The sequence below is a fragment of the Sinocyclocheilus rhinocerous genome, unplaced genomic scaffold (genome assembly GCF_001515625.1).
Source record: "Sinocyclocheilus rhinocerous isolate Xijiao unplaced genomic scaffold, SAMN03320098_v1.1 scaffold1223, whole genome shotgun sequence".
Taxonomy (NCBI): domain Eukaryota; kingdom Metazoa; phylum Chordata; class Actinopteri; order Cypriniformes; family Cyprinidae; genus Sinocyclocheilus; species Sinocyclocheilus rhinocerous.
Window position 1 is genome coordinate 150858 of NW_015641045.1, and position 11477 is coordinate 162334.

Consider the following 11477-nt stretch of genomic DNA (forward strand, 5'->3'; position numbering starts at 1 on the left):
AAATTACTCTAGACAAAAAACATTTGTGTCTTTTTTTATTGCTGAAGTGTGTTGAAATTTCTTCTTCTGCATTCTACTGTACGGACGTAAATTTACTTTCCCTTCAGTCTGAGGCTTATTCATTTCACTTTTGTGAAAAGGCTTTTATATTTGCCAAAAATCGAACTTTTTTATTTTAAAAACAAACAAGCAAGCCCTGTCCAGATTTAAAAAGTAACGTAACGCATTACTTTCCATAAAAAGTAACTAAGTAACGTAATTAGTTACTTTTTTATGGAGTAACGCAATATTGTAATGCATTACTTTTAAAAGTAACTTTCTCCAACACTGTTAGTTATACAGACAGTCATCGTTCTGATATTGTTCTCCTCTGCAGGGTTTGTATGTGAGTGATTGCAAGGACCCGTTATGAGCCGTCCACCCTCAATGCAGCCGCAGATGTGCGGCCCCTGGGAACTGAAGGAGCGACTGGGAACCGGAGGCTTCGGGAATGTCACTCTCTGGCAAAATAAGGTACAACACGGTTCCTTTTTTCATTAAAACAAAGATACAGACAAGCATTTCACATTCATAAATCCTCTGCAGTGAATGGGTGCCGTCAGAATGAGAGCCCAAACAGCTGATAAAAACATCACAATAATCCACAGCACGCCAGTCCATCAGTTAATGTCTTTATAAGACAAAAGCTGCGTGTTTGTGAGAAACTAATCCATCATTGAGACATTTTTAACTTCAAACCGTTGCTTCCAACTAAAATATGAATCCGCTAAGCATAATAACGCTTCCTCCAGTGAAAACGTCTGGTCTGAATCAGGAGAGAAATCTGCACAGATCAAGCACCGTTTACAAGCCAAAACAGTCCAAAATAGCTTAAAACAAATATGTGGGTGGAATTTGATGTGAGAGACAACAGGAGATGGACTTTTTCACTGGAAGAAAAAGACTGATATTTTAGAAAGAAGTAAGGGTTTGAAGTTAAAACATCTTAATGATGGATTTGTTTCAGCTTTTGTCTTCTCCAGATGTTAACTGATGGACTGGAGTGGTGTGGATTATTGTGATGTTTTTATCAGCTGTTTGGACTCTCATTCTGACGGCACCCATTCACTGCAGAGCATCCACTGGTGAGCAAATGACTACGTTTACATGGACATCAGTAATCTAATTATTTACCTTATTCTAAATAAGCCAATATTATGATTAAGGTGTTTACATGAGTTGCTTTTCAGTCCTCATGTGACGCCATCCAACGTCCACTCCAGAATTTCACGTATAAACATATAGTTCATCTTCGTTATGTTTTGGGTGTTTCATTTTTAATTTACTGAAAGCTTCAAGTGCAGTTAATTATTAGTCATGCTGTCGCTGCGTGCAAACAGACAACGGCGTTGTTGAAGCCATGCTCTTTTGTTTGCCGTCAAACGGTTGACCAGTGCCGTGTGTGTGTCCTGTCGCAAAATTCGGCGAAAAGTCCTACACGACGATAATAGTGTGATTAAGGTGTTTACATGTCTATACTGCACTTCAATAATGCAACTAAAATAGGAATACTCCACGTCTTAATTCGATTTGTGTTTACTTCGAGTATGACTTTAGTCAGATTAAGGTAATCAAAAATCTCTGTTTACATGGTAGATTCTTAATCAGAGTATTGTCTTAATCATGTTAAAATCAGAATAGTGTTGTCCATGTAAACATACTCAGTGATGCAATGCTACATTTCTCCAAATCTGATGAAGAAACAAACTCATCTGCATCTTGGATGGCCTGAGGGTGAGGACATTTTCAGCAAATTTGTTATTTTTGGGTGAACTATCTCTTTACCATGATTTACACTAGAACATTTTCCTGGATCAACATCCGTGCGGGTGCTGGAATAATATTCATATCAGGCAGGCAGATTAGTTTTAGGGTTTTAACAACATTCTTATCAACTTTTCATGTTACGCTTATTTGAGGACTGAATTATGGCATGATAAAGTTGGGAATGTTGTGAAAACAGGACTAAAGTGTTGAATTATGAGTGAATCAGGCTGACTGACAAACAGAAGTAGATGACTGTAAAGCCATTCTCATGACATTCAGCGTGCGTCAGTGTGCATTTACTGTCCGCTGTGCAGCAGGTGCATTAAACTGATTTATTGATTCCTGTTCAAATACATTGTGAAACACGTATTTTTTATAGTATATATGTGGCTTCAGATGCTCAGTTTTAGTGTGGAGATATGCACACTATTATATTAATTTATGATAATAAATAATTTCACGCTTCAGGAGGATATTGGAAATCTGTTACTTGAAATCTAATTTAAACCTGAAAATAAACACATTTTTAGGATCTTCAAAAGTATAAAACATTTTATGAAAATTGCTTCAGAAATATTTAACATTCTGCTCTATTTCTATGTAAGTGTGCGATTTATCATGTTATGCAGGGATAACATGAATAATCATGTTCAGGTTTAAATGAAATTTGTTAATTGTTCAGTTAAACTTTTATAAATGATGATTATAAAATGTATCTATGCATGCATTTATGCAGTTATACATGTATGCATATATAAAAATTCAAGGTTGTAGTCAGGGTTATTATTAACACAAAAACCATTAAAATGTGATTAATGAAATAAAATAAAAACTTAAACAAAAATAGCTGAAATAAAAAGAGTTTAAAGTGAGTTAATGTTGAAGTACTAAAATAACTAACACGATACAAACTAAAATGTAATAAAAAACAACAAAAGCATAACAAATCTATAGTAAAACTTTAAAATTAAAATGAAAACAGAAAATATAAAAAATGAAATCTAATTCAAAATATGAACAAAAGCTCTAATACTATATCAATGAGGTTGTAGTATGGCACAGTGTTTAACTAGGAAAATAAAAAATGGCATTTCATGAAAAAACAGGTTATCGAATCCTGGTTTAGGATAATGATACTTCAATGTGAATGCTATTCCAGGATCAAGAAAGGATGTTGATCATGTACTATGTAACTAAGTCACATATCATGTTCATTTGTTTCTCAAATTGGGTTCACAGTTCTTTTTTTGGTGGTCTGCCGGTAAATGGCCCACCCCATCCTGGATAAAGGTGTGTGAAAGTCTTAAAATAAAGGCACTTCAGACTCCCATTCTTTAATTTGTACAGCACTGGGATTGTAACAATGAAAAGTTCTCAAGAAAGAGGAAATACATCTACCTGCTGTGTCCCACTTCCTGTAACGGGTGACCTCATGATCACTCACTGCCTGAACTGGCATATATTCACACACACACACACACACACACTTAAAGAGGTTTACTGAGCATGACGGACGGTCGTGTCGTCTTTAAGGAATGCTCAAGTACATTAAACATTAACAGCTTTAATTAGTTGCAGTTTGTTTGCTAGGTAAATCATCACTGGTATAGAGAGATGTGCTGGTACTTTACTAAATGAACACATGCACCATCTTCACCTGCTGGACCATAAAACGGGTGAAAAAATCCCAAGGATGGACCTGTTCCGAATCTACAGATCAGAAGACCAGGTTTTATTGTCTGTACATCCTGTCCAGCACAGGTTGAGTTCAGACTCACACCCTTTTATGGTCAGTAGTATGTCATCATGTCATGTTACTAATAATCAGGGTGTTGGTGAAGCGGATGTTGGTGGCCACTCACTGATACCAGTGTGGAAACACTGTGGTTTGGTGCAAACCAGACCAAAAAAGACCAGCTTGAATAATGAAATAATCATAATAAATGAATAGCAGAAGCATTTTCACTAGTGTTTTCATGTATGGAGCTGTCATTGCAGTTAAAGACTCTTGACGCGATGTCATTGAGTTTATTCAATGCAGTGCATCATGTTCGCTTACTCACCTGATTGCATTGCTTTCTCTCTTTCTCCCGTTTCCGCATGATGTCAAGTGGTCGTCATAATTCCTGTCATGAGAAGTCAAGTGAACTAAAGGAAGCGAAATAGGAAATGGGCAAGATAGAATTCAAGTGCCGCCTTTTTGATTTCCTCTCTGAATTTCACGATTGTACGACGTAATTCTTTATTTGTCACAGAGACACTCATGCATTTATCATCTGTCATTATCATTCATTTATTACTATATGCTTGTAAACTCACATTAGGCTCCAAGGGTCACAGGGTCTCCAAGAGTTTAACTTTATATTGTTATGCTGTTTTGTTCATGTGCTTCTCCCATTTGCTCTTTTTACATTGACTATCACTCTAGACTAATACAATCAGATACAATAATAACTTTTCAAATATTTATTACAATATACACTGATAATTACATTCACTTTAATGACACTTTAATGCTTTCAACTGATTTCCTATTAAACCAGTTACCTCACCTGAAAATGTTCGTATAGATTTGTGTTGGATGTTATCTTTGCAATGGAAATATGGGTATTTTATTTGTAAACATCATGCTTTTTTTGCTTATTTCAGTTAATGTCATAAAACTAGCGAGCTAAGGCAGTATTAGTACTGACAGTGTCGTGTAAACATGGCTGAAGACGCGAAAAGCGGAGGAACAGACAAACCGATTCAATTGAGTGAGTCATTTATGCTGGAACCGCTCTGATTGATTCAAACTCGTGACTTCGATCATTCAGTTCAAGCGAATTACTAGCCAAAACCAGATCAAAAGAGCCTTCTATTTTTGAATTTAGACATCACTTGTAAAGATTTTAAAGGGGTCCTATTATGCTTTTTCACTTTTTTAATTTTAGTCAGTGTGTAGTGTGTATGTTTGGGCATAAAAAAGATCTAGAAAGTTACAAATCTCAAAGTCCACTCCAAAGGGAGATATTTCGTTTTTTAAAAATCCCTTTTCAAGAACTACAACGAACAAAATCAAGACTTTGTAAAAGAGCATAATAGGACCCCTTTAAAAAGCAGATATAGTGATTCAAAAGTCCGAATCATTTAAACGATTGCGTCGCAAAATGGTTCACTGTTTTGAATTGCTTCAAACGGAACGTGTTTCGCGAATCATTTGATTCAGATTGGGACTTCGGAGCGGGTTCGCGAATCATTTGATTCAGATTGGGACTTCGGAGCGGGTTCGCGAATCATTTGATTTACATCGGAACTTCCCATGTCGCAAATCATTTGATTCAGATCGAGACTTTAGAGTGGGTTTAGAGCGATCCTGGCTTGGAAGTCCCGATCTGAAATGATGGTTCGCGAATCATTATTCAGATCGGAACTACGGAGCGCAAATCTTTTGATTCAGATCAGAAATTCAGATCGGGACTTCGGTGCGGGTTCGTGAATCATTTGATTCAGATCGGAAGCGCGTATCGTGAATCTTTTTTTCTGATTTTTTTTATTAAACGGTACAAATGATCAAACCATTAATGCAGTAAAGTTATTAAAACAGAACAGAAAAAAGAAAGAAACAACGAATACACAAATAGAAATCCCTTAAGAAAATTAGCCGTGGTTTTACTATAGTAAGTGTGTAGTAACCACAAATAACATGGTTAAACTATGGTTAGTGTAGAAAAACCATGGTTAATTTGTATAGTTTAACAAGTACTTGACTAGATCAAGTTTGAATAAGGAAAAGAGAGATTTAGAGCCAGTAAATTTTTGTTTGTGAAATTTAGCTAGCAGTAAAACACAAATTACATTATTTAATGACCATTTTTAAAAATCTGAGAAAATTTCAGTGCGCGTATACATTGCCAAACAAGTGAATGAATCTTTCTCAAAAGAGTGACATAAACAGCAACTCACATTAATGACTGACTTGTATTAAAATTATGTCCATAAGGCTGTTTGTGAAATTTGGTAACTCATTAAAGGGTTAGTTCACCCAAAAATGAAAATTAGTGTTTTACTCACTTTTCATAGGAAAAATAACCATGTGACAAATATGACATATGACAGATAACGGAAGTGAGAGAAAAGTGTTTATTACGTTTGAAATATTGATATTTTTCTTATGAAAACGCATGGATTCACTACAGAAGGCCTTTATTCACCCCCCCGGATCCATGTGAGGCACGTTTTATTATAAATGCGCGCACATTATTTGACGACTTGTGGACAGTTAAACAGAAACACCCGCCCACTAATGATAGAGCTTGGAATAGCCAGGACAATTTTTTATATAACCCCGATATGATTCGTCTGAAAGAAGAAAGTCATATACACCTAGGATGCCCCGAGGGTGAGTAAATCACAGGCTAATTTTCATTTTTGGGTGAACTAACCCTTTAATCTGTTTTTGACCTCTTCATGTTTAAGGAGAGAACTATAGTTTCCAAAGGCGGACATCGCTTGTTACGATTTTCAAGAGTGTAGAATGCTATGCATGTCCCTACCAATATCCAGCGACTACTAAACTGTCCCTAGCAATAATTTTGATCAAACAGGTAAATGCCTGTTTTCTGCCATTATGTCCCCACCAATGCCAAAATCAAACCTACGGCCTTGGATCATTTCCACTTTACCATTTTTTGTGGCCGCATCAGAATACCATGGAATTACTATCGTGGTACTGTTATTTTTAACTATGAATTTGCTTTTTGTCTGTCATGTTTTACTAACATGTGTTGGTATATCTGTGTGTGTGTGTGTGTGTGTGTGTGTGTGAGCAGGAAAGTGCCAATCAGATCGCTATCAAACAGTGCCGGCAGGAGCTCAGCCCCAAGAATAAGGGCAGATGGAGTTTAGAGATTCAGATCATGAAGAGGTGAGTATATCCTGTCCAGAATCAATTTCCTGTTTTCTGCCACCTGTAGGTCACTACAGTTCACACACACACACACACACACACACACACACAGATCCGAAGAGGCGTTTACATGGAAGTCTGATCCGCGTCAGAGAGGCTGGAACATGTACATTAAAAACAAACTATTACTGTTTTTGGTGCAAAAACTCTACAAACTCTGTCAGTAGATATCCCGGTGATGAAACAATGAAAATAGAGTATGCTATGACCCATTAACAGTAATTCTGGTAATAACTACATCTGTTTTTTCTTTGGGCTGAATCATGTTGGTTTTCACGTCACAGCTTATGCTTCTTTAAAGAGAAAGCACTATTTTCGTTGGATTTTTCCTTTTTCACCCACTGAATCTCTTCTGTTTACCATGTTTTAATGTGCAGTCCATTAAGCGACCACGCAATGCCTTCCGTTGTTATTCGGCTATTTATATATGTTTTTATGAACAAAAGCTCTGAGCAAAACAAAGAGGGATGAATTTATGACACCACAGTAGTAAAAAGTGACCCAGTCTTGTGGCCGCAGCATTGGTTTGCGCCGTCACAACACCTTCAGGCTCATCTTAAATTAGGAGCGAGTGCATCTCTGGCTTTCTCGGGAGGTTTTCCTCCTGTTAGTGGTTTAGGGGTGAGTTTGTTGTGGCCGTATTCATGTCCAGTTGTTTATTGGAAACTGCTTATTGTATTAAGGCGTATTTGGGTGTAAACACATGCAAACTATTATGAAGAAATATTGATTTTTGAAGGCTCTCCACAACATGTCAGCGACAATAGGAGACAATTGTTTCTTTGTACCTTCTGTGCCAGATATTTTTGAGTTTAAAGTGTTAGTTCAGCCAGAAATGAAAATTAAGTCATCATTTACTCACCCTGGGGCCAGGTACATAAATTTAGCCTCTACTGTATGTTATTAAGAACTAGTCTAACTAACCAGTAGTTAGCCAAGGGGTAATGAGTCTTTTTTCAGATTCAAATTAGAACAATGTTTTGTTGGTATGACCAAAAGAAAGAAATAGCGGCAAATTCCAGAAGATCTGGCCGAGGTGAGGCTGCTCTCGGCGGGTTTGTGAGCACTGAACGGCCGCTGACGCCCTGGAGCTCACATCTCCGAAAACGTCAGAGCAAATTTTCAAATAGATGTTATTTTTATTAACAAACTGCATATTTTAAGTCTAAACAAGTACATTCTCGCCTAAAAAACTCTTAAAACTACATTCCGTGACACAAAAACAGTAATATTTATGAAATTATAGTGCATTATAGTGCACTTGAACTAAAGTTCAAGGAAATCCACTGTTAAAAATCCACCGTTCTTTTTATTTATTTATATTTAATTCAGTAAATGCATGATGTTTCCCAAGTCAGTGAGTAATTGTGGTAAATAAATCATGTTCTCAATATTGACCAAAATAATTGTGATTATTATTTTTTACATAATCGAGCAGTCTTGCCACATTTTATGTATTTTTTTATATTCAATCTTTGGCGCCTTCCAGTGGAAAAAAAAGCACCATAGTACAGTAAGGGTACATTTTGTGGTACTTTGATCAATTCCATGTCACTGAATGATTACCATATTCACACATACGCATATTTAACGATTATCATAGCATTACCAAGGCACATGTCCTCAGTAATACTACTGTGTTTTTTATAGTTTTAGATAGTTTTCCAGCACAATCTGGGTTTCATCCATACTAAATTTAATCTACACATTGTGAAAGAGTTAAATGGTGCACACAAACCATCCCTAGAGCTGTTTAATATGTATTTGAATAGTTAAAGTTCACCGAGTGTTGGAGTGTGAGTGTTTCCGTGACGTTCTGGTGTGGTTTGGATGGATTGTGCTAGTTAACCAGGCTGCAGTGATTATGTGACGAGCGCGAGGGGTTAGGGGACATGTTGGTTTTTTTCAGATTTATAGCAGGCTGTCCCCAGACTTGGTCTGAGCCACAAACATGGACTCAAACGCATCTAGTAGAGCTCAGTGTATAAAGCCAAACCACAGCGATCACAAACACACACACACACACACAGATGTTTTTGGGGAACACACCCAGGCCAACTGAGTTTCTCTATTTCACACATTCAGTGTTCATCAAGCCTTAATTATGATGAGATCAGAGTTAGTCTCAGAAATGACCTTCAGTTGGAGCTGCTCACCCTTTGCTGTGGAGGGACAGGAATCCCATCATGTTTTCCAGGGTATTTAACTGTATTGGCAACAGCTCAGAAATAAACTGACGTCAAAACGGCACGCAGTCTGATTAAAGTCACCCATCATGATAACTGAGCAGTGCTTCTCAGAGCGTGTTCGACTCTGAAGTGTCCACTGTAACCCTGTGAGCGGTCATGTAACGATAACATACCATTTGTGATGAATCTTTGCTGTCTGTCATAAGGATCTTTCTCAGATTCAGGTTCAGAGCACTGATTGATGTAATGTTTGGTCATCCTGAACACTGGTTATTGTTGAGGAACCACACTGAAACTCTAGATACACTGCTAAAACGACTTCTAAGTACATTTTTATTGACTAGTTAAAATATCTGTGAATCTTTCAAAAAAAAAAAAAAAAGCAACACTACATAAGATATTGTAACAGTTTTCAAATAATGGATCTTTAATATGAGGGTATTTTGACTTACTGCAATGGAAAAGGTCACTTATTTGTAGTTTAAACAAGCAAAAAAAAAAAAACAAGTTAAAAAATCTGCCAGTGCAGATGCCAAGACAAAATACCCTCTTATTGAAGATACAATTTGATGCAGTGCTACTTTTTAAGTAAACTTATCTTGTTTTAAGGAATGTTAGATATTTTAACTGGAAAACAAGATGAAAATAGTCATAAAGAATGATGTTTTGCAGTGTAACCTTTTGAAAATGCAGTTAGCTACTTTACAGGTTTACAATACACAAACAACAACTTATATTGAAGCTGTATAAAGCTGATAATACAGCAATATTGGGACATTCTACCAGGACTAAAATTATCAGAATTCAGAAACAGAATCAGAATTATGTCTTGAAGCTACAATTTGTGTTTGCATGTCTAGAGTTTAAAGAAATGGCCTTTAAAGTCACAATGTGATGGAAATAGTGACAGATCAGTTGTTTCTGTAAGGTACAGTGGGTACGGAAAGTATTCAGACCCCCTTAAATTTTGGTAAGCCAGATTTTTGAAAAAGTAAATAAAGACTGGAGGAATTGGTTCTGTCCATCGATTGTTGATTGTATAGAGGCAGATCTGAAAGGGGTGGAGTTTAAGCCGACAAAATTAGAGAAGTTTATCATTTCATTGGAAGATTGAGATTTTGGATTAAAAATTACATGCTCAAAAAAATAAAACATTCACAGTAAGGTCAATAAAATGCATTTAGAAAACCGTTAGAATTTCCATTTAAAGCCAACTTTAAAATTCATCGTTACTTAATTTTTGGGTTCAGAATAGGCATCAAATTTGTACTCGAGGCACCCGTGACATGATTGATTTGTGATGCACTAATCCCAGTTTTGCAGACTATACAGTTTGTGAATTGAATTTCAGTTATTGAATCGACGCAACTGGTGAACGTTTTTTTTTTTTTTAAGAGTAGGAGTTAATTGCGTTTTACTGTTGAAGATCTCAAGCACAGTAAGAGATTAAAGCATTGGCTTATAATTGAAGGAAATTAAAAAGTGTGACACATTTTCACGGTTTGGTTGCTGAATCTTTTTTCGAGATAAAGAAAAGCCAAAAAGATGCAATATAACACCTCTTATGCAAGTCACCCGTCTTCACTCAAGACCTAATATTTGTTATTACAGCAGTTATGTCAGAATGTTTGCCTGTGAAGGCTAAAACGAGCTGTTTATGTTCTCAGATGATAGTTTTAGGTGTTGCCGCTGCAGTTATCCTGTTATGGTGCCTGGATTCCATCTGGTTTTACTCCTCTTTGTCCTGAGCGTGTGTTTTATAGGAGGTTCGTGCAGGGCAGGGCCGGCCAGCCGTCTGAATATTACAAGCACATTTTTAATAATGACATTATGTAACCCAGATTATGAGAGGGTTGCATGTACATTGAGTTCTCTGTTGTTTGCACGTTACGATGAAACGTCTCTCTTCTTGCAGGTTGAATCACATGAATGTGGTGGCGGCGAGAGACGTTCCAGAAGAGCTCCAGAAACTGGCCACAAATGACCTGCCATTGCTGGCCATGGAGTACTGCCAGGGAGGAGACCTGCGCAAGGTGTGGCACTTACAGAAAAGTTTTTGGGCATGTTCTATGGTGATAGCATGGGTTTTTGGACATGTAGCATAGTAATACCATAGTATATGAATATTCTAATAGTTTAGTTGTAGGGCTGGATTAATAAAAAAAATTAAAAAAGCAATTTAAATAAATAAATACACTACCGGTCAAAAGTTTGGGATCAGTGAGACTTGTAATGTTTTTTAAAGAAGTCTCTTCTGCTCGTCAAGGCTGCGTTTATTTGATCAAAAATACAGAAAAAAACAGTAATCTTGCAAAATGTTATTACAATATAAAATAATGGTTTCTATTTTAATATCCTTTAAAATATAATTTATTTCTGTGATGCAAAGCTGAATTTCCATCATCATTACTCCAGTATAAAGTGTCACATGATCCTTCAGAAATCACTCTAATATGCTGATTTATTATTAGAATTATCAATGTTGGCAACAGTTGTGCTGCCAAATATTTTTTTGGAAAACTGCAATACTTTTT

The 11477-nt window shown here is 36.5% G+C and overlaps 1 protein-coding gene across 1 annotated transcript in view; it reads left to right on the top strand.

The window, feature by feature from the left end:
* Window positions 1–11477, top strand: part of LOC107754415 (inhibitor of nuclear factor kappa-B kinase subunit beta-like) — a 31518-nt gene that overhangs the window by 1877 nt on the left and 18164 nt on the right. Inside the window, exons 2-4 of the mRNA XM_016570851.1 lie at window positions 377–513; window positions 6618–6712; window positions 10859–10976. Of these exons, the coding sequence (XP_016426337.1) occupies window positions 409–513; window positions 6618–6712; window positions 10859–10976 (318 nt within the window). The 5' untranslated portion in view covers window positions 377–408. The remainder of the gene's footprint in view (window positions 1–376; window positions 514–6617; window positions 6713–10858; window positions 10977–11477) is intronic.